The 19,295-nt window shown below is 41.6% G+C and overlaps 1 protein-coding gene across 3 annotated transcripts in view; it reads right to left on the bottom strand.

The window, feature by feature from the left end:
- Nucleotides 1-1,101: 1,101 nt before the first annotated feature.
- The window catches only part of BEND4 (BEN domain containing 4), a 47,002-nt gene continuing 28,808 nt past the window's right edge, over nucleotides 1,102-19,295 (bottom strand). The window contains exons 3-5 of one of the 3 annotated variants that reach the window (XM_065544953.2): nucleotides 15,677-15,807; nucleotides 10,200-10,369; nucleotides 1,102-7,833 (exon numbers count right to left, since the gene is read on the bottom strand). In XM_065544953.2, the coding sequence (XP_065401025.1) occupies nucleotides 7,824-7,833; nucleotides 10,200-10,369; nucleotides 15,677-15,807 (311 nt within the window). In that variant the 3' untranslated portion in view covers nucleotides 1,102-7,823. Of the gene's footprint in view, nucleotides 7,834-10,128; nucleotides 10,370-15,676; nucleotides 15,808-19,295 lie in introns of all 3 variants that reach the window. The other 2 variants (XM_045392300.3, XM_065544952.2) reach the window with 2 other exon arrangements.

The raw sequence follows: 19,295 nt of genomic DNA on the forward strand, positions 1-19,295 counted from the left end.
CAAAATATCCAACAGCTCATATTACTTAATAATCCTCTTTTAATGCTTCAGAATAACTTTAATTTCTTTTTGATATTCTGATTCTAACAAAAATTATTTGGACTAACGTATTGCTTTTCCATCCAAAACTACTGTCCAGGGTGGGCATGGTGGCTCATGCCTGTAATTCCAACACTTTGGGATACTGAGGTGGGAGCCAGGAGTTCAAGACTGGCTCAGGCAACACGGTGAAACCCCGTAGCTACAAAAACTACAAAAATTAGCTGGGTGCAATGGTGTGCACCGGTGGTCCCAGCTACTTAGGAAGCTGAGGCGGGAGAATCACTTGAGCCCGGGAAGGTCGAGGATGCAGTGAGCCATGATTGAGCCACTGTGCTTCCGCCTGGGCAACAGAGTGAGGGCAACAGACAGGCAACCCTGTCTCAAAACAAAAAACCAAAACAAAAACTCCTATCTTAAAAGTTTTCATCTTCTAGGGCAAAAATAAAACACCTTTATGTTTTCCCTAAAATGAAACAGTGTGTTGTCTTAGCTTGTACTTAGTCTGACTTAACAGTTATTCAATTATGCTGTCTGATAATGATTATGTCAGATTTATATTTTATGTAATAACTAGAAGTGGGAAGTCACAACCATGTCCCCTTATTTAGCCATAGCTATTCTGCCTTTGTACACAGAACACTGCTCAAAAACCATAAATAATCAGTATCTGTTTATTTTTTAAAGTCATGGGCAGCAGCTATAGGTTTTTTTCTTCCTGGTTAAATGGTACCATGAACAGCAACCAGCAAGCATGTGTGCTTTATGTGTGAATGTATAAAATACTGTATGGAAATCCTCTTGGACTACATGTCACTCTGAGATCGTCACTGGCTGTGCCTTTCATTCACTAGATCAAATGAATTTCTGGATGATCTCCGGTCACTTTCCTGACAAAACTGAGCATCTTTTATTTGGATATTAAGCATATAACATTTTCCTGATGTTCAGAGACAAGCAGAAAGCTCTTAGCGTCAGGGAGAGAAAAGTTATCTATTCAAAGAAACAGAAAAGTATTTACAATGAATTAGAAAGATGCAAAAAGCAAGTTAAAACACTTAACAGAGACTTGACATTTATTGTGCAATTTTATCCCCAACAGAACACGTGGCATTCTAGAGGTATATGAGGTAATAAAATCAACACTCCAATTAGAACACCTGAAATAATTGGCTCTAGTAACAAATGTCTCTTATAATTAAAAATATTGAATGTTTAGAAAACTTTTATAACATTTTAAGTTCCCAAAAGAAATGAGCCTAACACTTAAAAAACAACTTACTCTTCTATATAAATTGTTCACAAAAAAAATCTTGCTATTCTATATTACACTATGCATTTGTAGTTTTATTAACATATCCCTAGTGGGTATTAACTCTACACAGTACAATCAAATAGAAATTATTCATAGAGAATCAACAAGACTCCAACAATAAAAATATCAGGATCAATGGATTTGTCACAGTTTCTCCACAAGTATTCATCATAGAAAATAGAGTAAAGGCAAGTCGGCCCCGGTGTTAGGCTGCTACATGAAGTTCCAGAGAGGAGAGACATAAAGGCAATGCTTAAATTGGGCAGGGTCGGGCTGGACCAGTGACCTTGACAGCTTCATGACCCACCGCTAGCATGCCCTGATCCCAAGAAGCACAAGCCAGGACCCTCATGGCCTTGGCATGCTCTTGAACTTAAACACAGCCAAAGGGATGTGAAAGCCCAAACTACAGGAAAAAATCAACAGATTACTGTATTTTCTTACAAAATTTTCACCACAGTTCTCACAGTGACATCATAAATTAAAACTCTCTCTTCCAAACCAACCAGACTCATCAGCTCTAAAGCTACAAAGACACAAACGTGAAAAGTGAATTGAACATTGGCTACCTGGTGCCCTGGTGCTATTTCTAACATCTAGGAGTTCCCAAAGACTCTCACTTCACTGACTTCAAATGTTTGCTTTTGTCTCCCTGCATTTTTGCACTAGGAACCTACGAGATAAAAGTGAACAAACTCCTGATTTTAATTTTAATTCACCTACTTTTTAAAAAAGTTTTCTGCTCTTCATCATAGGATCTTACATAGGTCAAGCCTTATACACAAACCTGGGCGGTTCCCAGAGGACATATAGTTTGTATGTTCCTACTTAAGTGTCGACATACTTTAGAAGTAGTTTTTAGTAATACACAAATATCAACTCTCCCTTGATGGCATAAATAAAACTATAAATCCATTCCAAAGTATTGATGGGCTTTGAGAACTGTGCTGCAACTACTGAGGAAGACTGAACTCATCATTCTGCTTCCTACGCCCAAAGTGATCCTCTTCTTAGCTTGGGCAGTTTCCTTATCAATACAATGGGAATAAGAACAGAAACAGCCTCAAAGGGTAGCTGTGAGGATTAAAATGAGGATGCATTAAAGTACTTATCAAAGTAACTGGCACACAAGAACTCAATAGATAGATATTAACTATAGTTACCACTGTTGCTGCAATTAAGTGGTTCTGAATGGGCCCAAATAGTTTTCCAATGTGGCCAGGATACATCTGGCCACTTGTACTGGCCCGATTACTGCAAGAATAAACAGGTTTTCAAATGAGTCTTACTAGCAGATGTGCTTTCATTCTAATTCGAGGATCTGTGATTCAATAAAAACACAGCCCTTGTATCAGACAGCTACAGAGAGTTATGAGGAAAATTAATCTGGTCACCATTACTGCAAAGACTTGGTGATTTAGTGCCTTCAGAAGTCAAATTAACCAAGCTGGTCATTAGATGAGGGAAGTCTCGACCTCTCAGTGCTACCTGTAACTGAACATACTGTGGAGTGTGAAAGTGGTCTCTAATGTGTACACCAATCAGTTAAACTTTTACATTTTACATTTAGAAGACAAATATTGACGGGTTATTATTTTTGCACTCCATGTTGTCTGATGTTAATTCTTCACTCTCCAAAAAAAGAAAAAACAGAAAAAAACAACAACATAAATAAAAGAACCAGTGCCACTGGCTGACAATGTAACTTTGCAGAGGACTATCCATCCGCTGGGTGACATTTTCCTACATTATTCCAAGTGAAGTGGTTATTTTTATCCAGTACTTACATGACTGAAAGAAGCCATCACTATGTTTACAAAAATACATCATAATGATACACACTGCTGTTTAGACACATTTACATTAGAGTTCTGACTCAAGCACTCCATTTGACATGTTTTGCCAAACAGTTTTGGCACGTGTTGCCACATTAAACATACACCAGCAAGACTTGCACCATATGTGCAAAATCAGTTTCTATTACATTTCTAAATATCTGTATATATGAGCTGTCAAAAAGTAAGGCAGATATGTACTGTGAAATGACATAGCACTGAATGAGGAAAGTTATACGTTTAAATCTTTTCTAAAATTGAAGTTATTATCCATGGATGAGATTTTTTTAAATAATTGAAATCTAAGAAACTCAGGAGGTAGTCAATGGGTATTAGGTTTAGGTTCTAGAGCATATAGTGAAGGATGGCATCTAAATGAGGGCAATGGATGTCTGCTTTTCTGAACATAGTGCATGTTTCATCTTGATGCTCCATCCATTTTCTGAGAGCAACAGAAGGGAGGCAACAAGCCACTGAGAGTGGCAGGGGAATGCAGGAATCATAAACCCATAGATCCAAAGTCTGGATTATTGCCTAATTTGGGGTAAACATCTGACAGTGCAACAATAGTTACTGGACTTAAAAAAAATCCTATCAACATCAGTTACCACTAGTTGATGGGACACGGAGTAGTTGGATCAAATAAGAAATGTTAATCATTTATCTCTCCCTATAATGCTGAAGGAATCTCTTATGTCAATGTGTCTGCCACTGATGCAGGGATAAGGAACAATGCAGAATACACAATCACCCACTAACTCTATGGCTGTGAAGGAGCTACATATATATCTTGATTCCCCTACCAAAGGAGATGATAGCAACTTTCTGCAAATGCTCTAATATTATCCTTACATTCCTAGTGAAGCTTAATGAAACATAAATGGTAACAGTCACCTAAATGCTGTGGTGGAATGGGGAAAACCAAAAAAGTGATGCCCGGGTTCAAGGGCTAGAGGAAATATTTTCAAGTAAATAGGGAAGGTACTTGTAAAATGTTCAAGTAAAACGAGAAAGTACTTGTAAAATTGAAATGGTTACAGTTTTTCTTGAAAGCATTTAACACTAAGGTTAAGCCATAACATTTTGAACAGTGCACCACCAATAATCAGTGAGAAAAGTGACTTCAGTAACGGCTTGCAAAATACTGGTCCCCTCCACAGGCTCCCGGCCTACACTATCCAATACCGATCATTCGAGGGCCATCCTGAGCCTGGCTGGAACTGAGCTTGGGGCTTCAGCTCACTGTGAAAAGCCAACAGGATCTTTGTAACAAGATTTTAATGTGGAAAACACAGGACACCGTCACTTTTGGTAGGTATGGCTCTTCTGATAGCTGGGCTTATGGACCACACGTAGTCACTGACAAAACAGCCACATTTAGTCTTTGTTGTCACGCCAGCCCCGTGACCTCCTCCTCTCACCAGTGAAGCGGGGGCACGGCTGCATCCTGAGCTGTTTTAACTCCATCTATTTTACACCACCAATGCCAACATGACTCAAGAAGGACTCTAAAAGCTGACATGACATAAGTTTCTTCTGAGAGCAATCTGTCCATTTGCCAGATAAAGATGTAGAAAATCAAATCAAAATGATAAGCAACACTTCCAAGTCTCCAAGGATTTCAGCTGAAAGGCTCCCAGAGCAATGGCAGCATCCCGTCTTAGTGGGCAAGCTTTTAACTTGGCTACACAGAGGCCCAATGGACCTTTCCAAAAAACAAATGAACATCCTTTGTATGTCCTGATTTAAAGATCAGGAGACCATGCAGACAACCATCGTGAACTTAGGTACATACTAGCCTTAAAGGTGAAGCTCAAGTGGGAGTGTGGATATGTCCCAAGGAGAGGAGCCAGCAGTGTCCACACTGATGCTGTATCTTAGCCTCAGTGGCTGCCAGTGCCTGCGTCAAACGCTAGGCTTGGCTAAAGGAACCTAGCAGTTACGCTAACAGTAGAAGTACAGCGGAACATCTCACTCAGGCAAAAAAGTCATAAGTCCTAGACCCAGGAATTAGAACTGGCTGGATGATGCTGAGTGTGGAGTGTGTCAGCCTTGTGCAAAAGAGATGTCCAACAATTAGTCTCAACATTCAGAATTTGTTGATGGAGAAAGAGCTGATAGAGAAATGATTAACCTGGTATGGGCATGAGGGAGGAAGAGACCAGGTGTAACTTTGGAACAAACGTGGTGGGCAAGCCTGGGACAGCAGCGTTCTCAGGAGTAACAGTGACAGCCAAACCACACGCTGCTGTCCCCTGCTCTTGCAGCACTGGTGCAGGTGCGTCATCATGTACGGCCACGGAGCGGGAGTGCAGAAAGTGCTCTCAGCCTCAGCGAAGACCAGCACGACAGGGCTCCAAGATATTTGGATATCAAGAAACGTTCAGGACCTCAAACTTCCAGGAAAATAAGAGGGGCTAGTCTGTTTTTCTTAAAAGCAGTGATCAAATATTGTTGCTACAGAAAAACAGAACAATGTACTCAGCAGTAAGGACAACTTAAGGCCAGTGAAAAATTAAGGTAAGATGGAAAAACAGATGAGGCTATGGTGGTGTTTTTCTTCTAGCAAAGATGTTGTCAAAAAATCATAAAGACAGACACTGACTTCTCGGACCTCTAAAAATGCTTTAAGAGATCTTTCTTCCTTGGAGAGCCAAAGATACTGGTCTCGTGGTTGCCATAAGAACATGGCATTTGCCCATATAATTTCTTTTACTTCCAAATTTTAGCTAATTTTCCCAAGTAGATTGAATATTAGTTCTCCTTATACCGTTGAGTAAATCTGACAAATTTTAATTTTCTCTAAACAGGATTGAAATATTAGTTCCCCCTACATCACTGAAAAAAGCCAGATGACCATCTCCATAAACATTAAACTTTTCAATGGATGAATTCTAGTAATACCAAAAAAGCTAATAAGCAAAAGCTACAGAAAGACCTATTTCTAGGACTTTGTATATAGTGAATGCAAACTAAGTATTAAATCTAAAGGATAATTTGTGAGTTTAGGTTGACAAAGATAGCCAAAAAACCCTTTATCAATGGATGCTCATCAACCTGAATCTCCATTCAATTTTCAAAACCCTTGGTCATGTCTGCAGATGATAGTAGCCTTCAATAAATGCTGTCCATTTAGCCCTTTGCTCTACAAAGAATGTAGTAATCTGGACGAGTTTGGTAAAGAAGGCCTGACTCCAAACAGGAAGCCCTCAGAAATGATGATTCCAGCACCTCTATAGCATTTGCCAATATGGAAAGGTTCCAAAGATACCACTAATTTCACATATGGAACTCAACAAATTAACCAGGGGATAGTGAGTGGGAGCAGCACAGTGCTAACTTAGCCATAGCTACAGGGAACATTGGGGAAAAGGAGGCATGGTGGGGATGAAACATTTTCATCAAGGACAATGGGAAACAAGTTCCATACAAATTCTAAAGATCAAATCAGCAGAGAAAGACCCTCACATTTCAGAGCAATTACTGACAAGCCCATTGCATAGTTGTCAGAATGGCCTTGAAGCTGTGTGTATACAATGCCAGAACATCTAGTCAACTCAGCGCATACCATCAGTCACACCCCTTGTTTGGTCTTCAGTGCACCAAACAACTAATTGATTTAAATTTTCATTGTTCTACCCATCACTTTGGCATTGTGTCAACAAAGCCTGATTTAAGGCTATGGAAACTACGGATTTATTAACCTACAAAACCAAGCATTTGAAAATGGTTTTGGATCTTTGGATGTTTCTTGACTAACAATGAAAAATGACTACTGTTTGTAAACTCCAGAGATCAAATAGTGCCTTCCTGATCAACACAGTGGCTTTTAAATAACAGAAAAACAGCTGACCTGTAATTAATCACTGTCTGTAGATGTTGCCTCTGTTCTCTGGTTTCCTTTTAATAATAGACATTATTAATGTCAAAATGGTGTATGATGTCATCTATCCTATGCCTTTGCCGAGAAATACGAAGTCAGGTCTTTGGAAAACATAAAGACAACTTACTTGAATTAAGAGAATGTTTGCTCCTTGTCCCTTAACACAACTCCATGTCTCCACCTTCTCCCATGGGCAGAAACACTACCCCAGCCTACCTTGGGGACTATCTCTGCCCAGGTAGCAGAGTTTGAAGATTTCAGAAAGGTAACTAGGAGCTCACGTATTTTTTCACCCTCACCATCTAGCCAGTAATCATTTAAAAATCATAGTTTTTTCCTTTTATAATATTCCAAAAGTCTGTTGCAGGCGCCACAGACTTCCCAAACAACCCTAAAATGGATTTCTATTTGGGTCCTGTGGCAGCTGAGTATGTGCAGAGTATGGCAGAATGACATGCTTTGGACTCTCAGGTGACAGGAACAGGACACTCACAATTGGAACTCTTGAGAGGACCGGCTGCTACAACAGGAAGATTCTGTCCACTAATCCCCAGATCCATCCTGGGAACTTTTATTGAAGACTTCATCCTGAGAAGCCTGGTGATCGATCCCTTCATAAAACGAGCCACCGTTGTGCAGGAAAGTCCCCACTGCCCGCCCCTGTCGGGCGTGACCGACAGCGTCGCTGAACACTTTGTTTATCTGCTCCTCCGAGGGCATCCACCAATCGGGGTTGGAGGTACAATGCATCCTAATGAATTCTGTAGGAATATACACAACATCAAAAAGAGAGAGAGAGAGAAAAACAGCTGGTTTTTGCAGAAGATGATAGGACAGGCTGCTTAAACTTTAACAGAAGCTCTATAAGAAAAGCTTTATGGGAAATCCAATGCAATGCCATGATGATGTCACTCATTAGACCCAATTTATTCCATACAAATTTTCTTCTCATGTGCAAAAGTAAAAAAAAAAAAAATTGCGTAAGTAAGAGGGTAATCCCTCTAAGGAACATTTGCTGTTGAAATAAAAGGTAAATTTGATTTGTAAGGCATGGGATGCACCACGTCTGGTATAAGCAAGGAGTAGATTTCAAAACCCAAGTTGTTACCTGCTCACATTTTGAGAATGTTACTATCTCCAGAAGCACAACAAATATCATTAGCATGGTATTCTTTAACCAGCTACTAATTTGAAGATGCAGTACAATAAAACAACAGTCTTAATGACTGAGGAGGTGCCTAAGTGTTAGTTCAGAGAAGGTACCCATGTTCTTAGAATGTCGTGTGATTAGCTATACTCACTTCCGAAAATGTCATTTCTATACATGGGCTGGCAAATATTTTTTACATGCTATCTCCTCCAAATATTTAATTTTACCACAAAGCAATTAACATGCCCGGAAGAGTGAACTGTTTCAGCTGCCTCCAACATGGACAATCACCATATCTTGCCTATGTATTCCCCACCCAAAAGCTGGATGGAGGTCCATGCATTGTGGCCCTAAGTGAAAAATGAGCTGGAGACGGCAGTCTCTGGTTAGGCAGCCTGGGCTGCATCAGACATCAGTGTGACAGTGGCTCCTGCAGTGCTTCCAGAGCAGCAGCACGAGTTTTCTGGGATGTATTTTAATCCATCACTTCCACTGACTTGCTACAGAAATATAAAATGTTGTGTAAGAATTTCTGGAAAACAATACAGCGATGAGACCCCTTATTTGACTCCTTTATAAGTCTAAAGGCAACTCCCTTGAGTACACACATACAGGGCACAGTCAAGCCCCCAAGCTCAACACTGCCTCTTGGTGAGTAACTCCATCATCTCTGATGATGTCAGGGAATACAGAAAACTGTAGCTAGTTTGGCAGGACAGACCCTGGAAATTTCTACCACCTAGTCGCTCTGAGTAAGTAGAATATTCAGACCGACTAATAGGAGGTGTGCTGGAGCACTTGTGCCTAGTAAACACAGGCATTTTCATCTCAGGTGCTTTCCTGAATCGTGGGCCATGTGTGCATAAATCCCTAAGGTTGTCTTGAGCATGCCTGCCCCATCCCTTCTGAATCAGAATCTCTGGGGGCAGGGCTAGGGAATCTCAGCTGCTAACCAATACTACGTATGCATCCTAGGCACATAATGTCACTGTGGGCATCTCAGAAGGGAGTGCAGAAGTATTCTTTCATATAACCAGGGCCTTAGCAGTGATAATCCAGCTTTTTTTTTTTTACTGTGATTTCCTCACCAGGAAAAATTTTTATCCCTATTTAGAGTAAATCAATATTAAGTCTTTCTAGTCAATAAAACTGCCATTGAATTGTATAGGCTAATACTGAGCTTTTTGATATGGATTTTTTAGGTGTGAACAATGTTTTGTTGGCACTATAACACTTCTATTTTTCTAGGTCTGTATTTGCACTTGCTGAATCAACTGGATACCTCCTGATTCCTCCTTCCCACCCCTCTGCCTGGCCTACAATAGTGCAGATCAACTGCAAAGTAATCAGCTATTAATACTGCTGAAGTCATATTATCTCCACAGTACATTTAATAGAAACTTTTTTTTTTAACCAAAAGAAAAATGTTTTACTGGGCAAGGTATATTTTAGCATTAAGGAGAATTAATCCTAAACAAATTTAAGGAGTTGGGCCAGTATTCTTGAGAAGGTACTAGAAGGGGACACAAACTAGAACTGGAAATGAGGTAACATTTTACCCATTACAAAAAATGTCCACGCCTTCCCTTCCTCTGTGTGTTCCCCTATGCTCCAGTTTTGCTGGAGGTGGCCTTCTCTGGCAGCAAAGAAAATCTGAATTTGAAGCGTGAAACATGAGGTGTTATGCGATGCTTATGTACCACTAAGTGAGAACAACAATGCTAAGGCAAACGGAGGTTTTTAAAAGAGCTTCTCAATACTGAGTAGATGGGCCACATGAAGCCTAGACGTTCTCAGCAGAAAGAAATCAAAATACAGTAAGGCTGAACACTTGTACGGGGAGAGCCACAGCCAATGCGGTGAAATGAGATCACAGATGGTGACACTGAGCGGAAGGATGCAGTACCTCGGAGGCATGTTACTTTAACTGGATCCAGAGGGCGTCTTTCGGGACCTGTCTCTCCTGACTGCACTGACCTTTTCCTTTTCCCAAGGCCGCATGAGTACTTAAGCTCATCGGTTGTGAAAACAAATCTGATGAGGTATCGAAGGAGCCGTCTCCCATCTTTCTTTGAAGAATTTACAGCCTCATCCCACTGTTTGCTCGTTATGTAGACAGGATAGTTGTTCAACAGCTGCTTGCTTCCCTGAAAAAGCGAAATATTTTCTCATTACCCACCGAGTCAGCCAGCCAGAAGCAGAAGTGATCTCCATTTCAAAGGCAAACACGCTTTTTAACCAAATGGCTATGCTGACAATGAACCAGGTATTGAAGTGCGCAAGTAATTGCTCAGACTCAGAAGGGGCACTTTTCAAATTACATTTGCATTTTCTGTAACAAGAGCCAATGAGGTATAATGAACACCTTTGAAAGGGGAGCTATTTATAACTTACATTTTAACAGGCAGGTTCAAACGTGTCAAGATCCAATGACAGGGAACACTATTTAAATCTAACCTGTAACTTTCCTTTTCAATCTATTAAACTATGCAAAACTTTGAAGAGTGTGATCAAACAGGTCCTTCATTTTTTGGTTACTTTTAAGTAGTTTTCGAAATGATGCTGGTGATCTATTTTAATAAGGTATTACTTATGTTTAACGCACCCAACACCTGGTAGTCACTGCATTACAATAGAAACAACATTAAAAAGCAAATTTTAAGAAGGGAGAATTGTGGAAACCGAAAAAAGAAATCACTAATAATCATGCAAAACAGGTTTCCTCAAATTATAGCTTCTGCAAATGCCACTATGTCAACTCAAAATTTTTCTTACTTTTCACTTTCATAATTTATGTCTGCTATAAAATTCCCGGGCTAAATAGCTGCAGTGGGACTAATTACGGGAATTTCTGTAACATTTATAAGCCATGTTTAATCAATTGCACCTACACAACCATTACTTTAGTTCTGGTTGTCCATAAAATTCTACAGTCCAGGACAAATTAATTAACCCATGATCTTAGTTTTAATGTACTCCTTCCCCAGTAATTAAGGTGTACAAAACAAAGAAGGGAAAACTCATTCATTTTTACAACTTGGCAAATTTACTACAGGTTATAAATTTGGCACCATTTGGATCTGATAGGGTTTTATTTCAAAAAGTGCCCTGCTTAGTTAAACACTGAGAAGGGGAAATGGCATAGGAACCAACAAGAGGGAGGCAGCCCGATGCGGCTGGGAAACTGGCACCGAGTTCTGCGCGTGGAGACTCACCATGGCAGCACTCATACGCTCCTCAACGAGCAACAATGTGATGTGGCCTCCTTTCCTAAGGAAGGCAGCTGAGGCACCTATGTGCTCTGAATTTACAGTCAGGCTGGGTTTGAATTGAATCTTGGTTCTGTGTCTTATTAGACTAACTTGAGCAAGTTACTTCAAGTTGTTGGATCAGTTTCCCCATCTACACAACTGAAAGGAACTGAATTATCATGAGTACAAGATGTGACTATTTGGGAGCATGAGCCCAGCCTTGGCTGGGTACAGTGGAGGACCCTGCGTATAAGAGACAATCAAAAGATGGGCAGGGGCCCAGAGCTCCCAAAAAGTCCTTCAGCCCCGGTTGCTGTTTCCTGGCAGGAGGTGAGAGACGGAGGTCTGAATCAAGTCTGTGCAGGGCAGAGGGAGGTGGGAGTGAAAGCTGTCGAATCGAGGAGGCCAGGCAACCAATTCCATGGGCCAAGGTGTATGTACGGGAGACTGAGGAAGCAAGATGATCTCCAGGTCAAACAGTGATGTCTTTCACAAAAATGAGGAACAGAGGCTATGGTTGGGAGGAAAGCGGCAGCAGGGAAAATAAATCCATTGCTTCCCACGCACTGAGAGGAAAGGTCTCCTAAGGGCTCTGAATGGTTGACCCCTCGGCCCTCAGGGAGGCTGGGTGGGAGGTGGTGGCGGGGGCGTGAAATCTGGGGGCTGGCTGACTCAAAACCACTCACTGTGTCACCAGCACTTTCATGGAGGAAGCTTAATAAACGTCCCCACGTATTGAGCAACAGATGACCAGCCCGAAGCGCCTGCCCCAAGCACTTTGCACACTTCCCTCCTTTCTCCTCACAGGTGGAGGTACTAGGTCTACTCCACAGCTGGGCTCTGGGTTCAGCCTTGGGCAGGTGACTTTTCTAAACTTCACTCCTTTCTGTTAAAATACAGATGACAATCCCAGCTTGGTGGTTTGTGGCGAGCTGTCCAGCCGTCTCCCACTAGAAGATAAGCTTATGAGAGCTGGAACTGTTACCTGTTTATTCTACGCCAGACTCTCAGGGTGGAGTACAGCGCCTGACACAATGCAGGTGCAATAAACATTTGCTGAACGGCTGATGCAGTGGAGCACAGGCCTCTGTGGCTGGCACACAGCAGACACCCAGTAATGGTGGCTACAATGAAGAATTCTTACTTTTTTTTTAACCACTGAATATAAATTCGCAAAAGTAAAGAACTTTAAGGAGAGCAACACAGATGAGGAGCCACTAAAAAGGAGACTTCTACCATCCTTAATTTAAAAAACAAGACTTCCACCATCCTCTTAGTTATGGTCCCTGTAAATACTCATCAGCCTTAGAAAAGACTGTCTAGCTGCTTTTTAAGCTGTTTATTTAACACCATATAATTTTTAAAAGCTGTTTTGCTCAGGCGAGTGAGCTCACCCGGTAAGCCAGGATTACAGCTCTGTTTTACCAAGGAGGTCAAATCCCTTTCTAAGGCGGCTTCACAACTCAAAGGGATGGGGCTGGTGATGCCATCCCCGAGTTCAGGGTTCACCCTGTACGCAATGCTTTGCTGTGCCCCTGAAACCGGTCTATTTCAAGATGGGACAGACTAGTGATCTGGCAGCTGACAATCCAGGAAAGGAGCTTTCCCAAAAACTTTGAAAAAATCCACTGAATGCAGTAGCTCTGCATAAAACGTTGGTCTCATAAAATGTAGGAATACCATTTGGAGGTAATTTTTATCAAGAAAAAGGGAAAGAAAGAGAAAGTAATCTATAGCCCAAAGCACAACTCAGAATGCTCTCCGGGTTATGGATGAGATTTATAAACCTGTTTTAGCATAGTTCATAGAAGTAAAATGTGATAAATAAAAAAAATGAGAAAATGCTCGTGTGCCTGAAATGACAATAAAAATAGTACAGTCATAATGATGATGAGTCATAAAGTTTAAGTAGTCCTATCCAGAGGAAACGTAGATATTTCCCCTATCTTCTTATTTTTGTAGAATTATTGTTGTATATTTTCTTCAATTAGCCACCCACAGGTTATTAAACATTGACCTATTGTTGAGTCACTGAAAAAAAACAAAATGAATCACCCTTAATGGGTTACTTGAGTCATGATCAAATGGAAGACATAGGTGTACATTTACTATTAAGCAAGGTAACTAGCTCTGAATTACACTTATGAACAGTGTGCCACACAGGCACAAAGCAGGGGTGTGGCAGTCAGGGAGAGCTTCTTGGAGGAAGTGGGCTTTTCAGTTGTGTTTTTTGTATGACAGTAATGTCAAGTTAGGAAATATGGATTTAATTCTAGGGAGCAAAGGATTTTAAGTATACATTTACTTTGGATCTGTAATTCAGGGGGAAAAAAAAAACTTCCCAGTGTGGAGAATGGAGAAGAAAGAAGCTGCTGCAATAGTCAGGTGAGACAGTCGACCTAGGAAAAGAGAGACAACTCAACATAGCTGTAGAATTCTTAGACGTAGGAAATGAGGGGGTCAGTGATGTGTCAAAACTTTTACCTGGGGTTGGTGGCACCTTTATTGAAAACTGGAGGAACTGCAGATGGGTATTCAGAATAGGTGCGGTGAGATCAAGCAGTGTATGGGCAAACCACTGTGGGCCAGGCAGTTGGCACGGTGGTCTACAATGAAGCCACCGGGACTGGTGCTCTAGGTATGCATGTGGGACTTGTTAACACACATCTAGTGAATGTTATAAGAAACACAACTGGACCTAGGCTCATGCCTGTAATCCCAACACTTTGGGAGGCTGAGGGGGGAGATTCACTTGAGCTCAGGAGTTCAAGACCAGCCTGGGCAACATAGTGAGACCCTGTCTCTATAAAAACTAAAAGTTAGCTGGGCGTGGTGGTACACACCTGTAGTCTCGGCTATTTGCGGGGCTGAGGTGGGAGGATCACCTGAGCCTGGGAGGTAGAGGATGCAGTGAGTCATGATCATGCCACTGTACTCCAGCCTGGGCAAGAAAGCGAGGCCCTGTCTCAAAAATAAATAAATAAATAAATAAATAAGAAACATAGCTGATGAGAAAAGGCAGTAGACAGTGAGAGAAAAAGACAAAGCATGAACTCTGGAGAACAGTGGATGGAAAAACTCATGAAGGCGTCATAGGAAGAGGAGCAAGGAACCAGGAGAAAGTACTAACACTAAGGCTAAGGGGAAGAGAGAGCACAGAGGAGGAGAGGTGAGGGCGTGGGGTGACCAGAGTGGAAAAAGTGTCACAGGATCAGACAACTGGAGAGTCACCAGGGGCTTCTTGCAGAAAACTCTGGTAGTGGTGGAAGTGAAGCCAGATTACAGGGGGGAAGAGCAAATGGAAATTAAGTGAGAGAAGATAAAGAATATAGACCTGCTTTTCAAATGTTTAATCATTAGAAAAAAATGAGGTCACCATTCAGCAATCATGAATCGAGTGTCTTCTATGACACTAGAGATGAGACCCGGGCCGAACTTTCGAGGAGCAAGATGTGCTGTAGTGCAGAATGAAGGTGCTGACCCAGGATGCTTTGGGAGCCTGGAAGAAGATGGAAGTAGAAAGGAGTGCAATGATGGCGGAAGAGGAGGAGAATCCAAGGAAGGCTTATTTTTAGGCTGGGGGAAACCTCAGAGCTTCCCCAGGGGATTCTTGTGGGGATTGTCCACGGTTCTCAAGTCTTGTATGAAAGTCATATATTCAAAACTGAGTCTTGAATATCTTATAAGTATATACCATCTTTATTACTATTAACACATAATTTCTTCTATAGATTGGGAGAGACTGTGGTTTCTTCCACTGAAACCCAGATGAAAAAAATAACCCATATCCAGAGGCCCTGACGTCTGGAAAATGCCTATCTACACACTGGAGAATCGTGCCCAGTTTGTGAGGTGCCCAGAGTGGGGGGCATGTGGAACACAGGCTCTGTCTGAGGGAATGACAAGTTGGTGTCTCTCATTTCAGGCATCTCTGTGCAAACAGAATGGTGGAAAAATTGCCCATGCTATTTAAATTGTCATTACCTCTGTCTTTCCCCACTCAGTACGAAGCTGAATCTCTGTAGATAAATACATGTGTCATCTTTCTCCACAAATTACATACTTACAGGTAACAGACCAGTAAACCTCAGTCAAAAACTATTTTGCTAGCCATTCTGTTCTGGTATACACTGGTAAATTATCAAGAGACTTCATCTTAAGGGAATCCCAAGTGGAACATTTATCTTTTCCCTAGAGACCTACCTCAGTTGGCTGGTCGGCTGGCTGTGGTATCAGGAGTTGGTTGTGGTGCTGCAGAACCGTCTTCAAGTAATCTAAAACAGTCTGACAGGGCACTGGGTGGAAGAAATAGCAACAATTACACATTGGCTTTCCTGTAACATAAACATAAATAAATATTTTTAATTTTTTTTTTTTTTTAAACAGAGGTCTTACTGGCACCCACACTGGAGTGCAGTACGGTGATCTCAGCTCACTGCAACCTTGAACTCTTGGGCTTAAGTGATTCTCCCACTTCAGCCTCCCCAGTAGCTGGGACTACAGGTGCTCACCACTGCACCCAGTTAATCATGTTAATTTTTTTGCAGAGACAGGGTCTTGCTATGTTGCCCAGGATGGTCTTGAGCTCCTGGCCTCCTCCTGCTTTGGCCTCCCAAAGTGCTGGGTTTATAGGCACGAGCCACCGCACCCGGCCTCTAAAAAGATTTTTGATGCAAACTTCTAAAAAAAAAATATTTCCTAAAGGAAATAGAATCTTCTTTCATTTGACATCCGTAGTTATTTCAGTTTGTAAATACAGAACAGATGCTATAGTTTGAAAAGAATTTTTAGGTTCAGCACAATTCACTGAGAACTTTCAAGTCAAACTTACTCCAAGATGAATTTGGGTCAACAATCATGATCACAAAGAACCCACAGAAGAGACATGTCTTGACTTATTTGACTCAGGTTGTAGCAGTAGCACCCAATGATGCTTTTTAAAATTAAAGTACTGAAAACTAAGGTTTTGCTAATTATTAATCAATAATATAACTGTTTCTAATGACGGATTCATTCCTAGTTCTTCAGTAAGCAGAATTCCATACAATTAGACTTGCTTCTCAATGCATACACACTTGGCCATACAGTTCTTCCCTAAGTGTCCCAAAGAAGCTCAACTGATTTTATCCCTTTATATATTTCACTATTACACTATTTTTTGAGGCTTAGTCTTATAGACTCCTTGAATAATCAAAATAAAAGTGAATAGATATTAACCCAACATAGAGCATGACTTTTTTTTGTACCACTACATAAATAATGCCTACATCTTAAGATTTATATTAGAACCCTTTCAGGAGTAGTAACTAATTGCCTTTAAAGGTCTTGGTAGCTTAGTTAATAACCTAATTTATATGAATTGTTGCCACTGTATTTTTTTTTTTTTTGAGGCGGAGTCTGGCTCTGTCGCCCAGGCTGGAGTGCAGTGGCCAGACCTCAGCTCACTGCAAGCTCCGCCTCCCGGGTTTACGCCGTTCTCCTGCCTCAGCCTCCGGAGTAGGTGGGACTACAGACACCCGCCACCTCACCCGGCTAGTTTTTTGTATTTCTTAGTAGAGATGGGGTTTCACAGTGTTAGCCAGGATGGTCTCGATCTCCTGACCTCGTGATCCGCCCGTCTCGGCCTCCCAAAGTGCTGGGATTACAGGCTTGAGCCACCGCGCCCGGCCGCCACTGTATTTCTTAGCTGTGTGTTTTCTTAAGATGTTCTTGTCACATTCAAAAAAATAATAAATATTTAACCTAAGCCTAATTTTAAAGTATCACCACCGAGCTTTCTAAATTTCGTTTTTCTCACGATTTTTTTAAGATAGCAAACAGGAATTATCATTTTATGCAGTGTAATATAACAACAGCCTTGGATTTTTTAGGTGACATCACAATGTAACATAAATCAAAAACTACTTCAACATCCTTTTGAAGATTTTGAGTAACAGGAAGTAGGAGTAGGTTAGAAAATTTTTCTTCTTGCCAAAAAAGCATTTTCTTAAAATAGTCATCATCCTTACAGACCTCGGCTGGGGCCACTTGTGAACAGTTATATGAATATATTCTCCAAATTGAAGAAGCACTTGCTGAACAATATGAGGTCAACCAAAATAAGTCACATGTGTATCAGTTAGAGGTAGGCCTGTTATTAAACCAAAGTTTAATAAAACCTGTCAAATGCCCCTAATTTCACTAGCTTCTTAAAAGTCCAGCCCTTTTTACTGATGCCACAGCGAGGAAGAATGTGTCTCCTGACACTGAGCATTAATTGCTGGAAAAAACCCTAAGTTTCGAGAAATAAATGGAGACAGGAAACAGGTCTGCATTTTAGTTCCAGGTTTTTCACTGACTGTATGACTTTGGGGACTTCATTTACTTTCTACGTAGGAATCTCTTCTACACAGGGCTGGGTATGAGGCTCCAAAGCAGCATTCTGTTCTTCACAGTTTATGGTTAGAATAAAACACAAGGGGACATATGTCACTGCTTTGTCAAGCGACATGTGCAAGGCACTACCTTGGATTTTGCTTGGAAGTTTTAGAGAAATTGTAAAGACTCATTGACTGATCAGGATTTGAATGAACTTTTTTTTGCCTCATCCATATTTTAGAGTCATTAAGATGTTGCCAGGCACGGTGACTCACGCCTATAATCTCAAAATTTGGGAGGCAAAGTTAGGAGGATCGCTTGCACCCACAAGACTGAGACCAGTCTGGGAAACATAGCAAAAACACATCTCTACAAAACAATCAAGCCATTAGCTGGGTGTGGTGACCTGTGCCTGTAATCCCAGCTACCCAGAGTAAGCTGGGAGGATCACTTGAGTCCAGCATTTCAGGGGCTGCAACAAGCCATGACTGTGCCACCGCACTCCAGCTTGGGCAACAAAGCAACACTCGCTCTCTAAAACAAACAAACAAAAACATGTGTATGAAAAATTTTTTATGATAAGAGTCATTCATGACAAATCCACAGCCAGTATCATATTGAATGTGCAAAAGCTGGAAGCACTCCCCTTGAAAACCGCACGAAACAAGGATGTCCTCTCTCACCACTCCTATTCAACATAGTATTGAAAGTTCTGGGCCAGGGGTTGTGGCTCACGCCTGTAATCCCAGCACTCTGCGAGGCCAAGGCGGGCAGATCACGAGCTCAGATCAAGACCATCCTGGCTAACATGGTGAAACCCCATCTCTACTAAAAAACACAAAAAATTAGCGGGGTGTGGTGGCGGGCGCCTGTAGTCCCAGCTACTCGGGAAGCTGAAGCAGGAGAATGGTGATAACCCAGAAGGCAGAGCTTGCAGTGAGCTGAGATCGCACCACTTGACTCCAGCCTGGGCAATAGCACAAGACTGTCTCAAAAAAAATATATAATAAGTTCTGGCCAGGGCAATCAGGCAAGAGAAAGAAACAAAGGGTATTCGAGGCCTGGCGCGGTGGCTCATGCCTGTATTTCCAGCACTTTGGGAGGCCAAGGCAAGCGGATCATGAGGTTAGGAGATCGAGACCATCCTGCCTAATACGGTGACACCCCGTCTCTACTAAAAATACAAAAAATTAGCCAGGCATGGTGGCGAATGCCTGTAGTCCCAGCTACTCGGGAGGCTGAGGCAGGAGAAAGGTGTGAACCCAGGAGGTGGCTTGCAGTGAGCTGAGATCCTGCCACTGCACTCCTGCCTGGGCGACAGAGCAAAACTCCATCTCCAAAAAAAAAAAAAAAAAAAAAACGGTATTCAAATAGTAAGACAGGAAGCCAAACTGTCTCTGTTTGCAAATGACATGATCCTGTATCTAGAAAATCCCACTGTCTCAGCCCAAAAGCTTCTTAAGCT

Source organism: Macaca fascicularis, chromosome 5 (assembly GCF_037993035.2).
Source record: "Macaca fascicularis isolate 582-1 chromosome 5, T2T-MFA8v1.1".
NCBI classification, from domain to species: domain Eukaryota; kingdom Metazoa; phylum Chordata; class Mammalia; order Primates; family Cercopithecidae; genus Macaca; species Macaca fascicularis.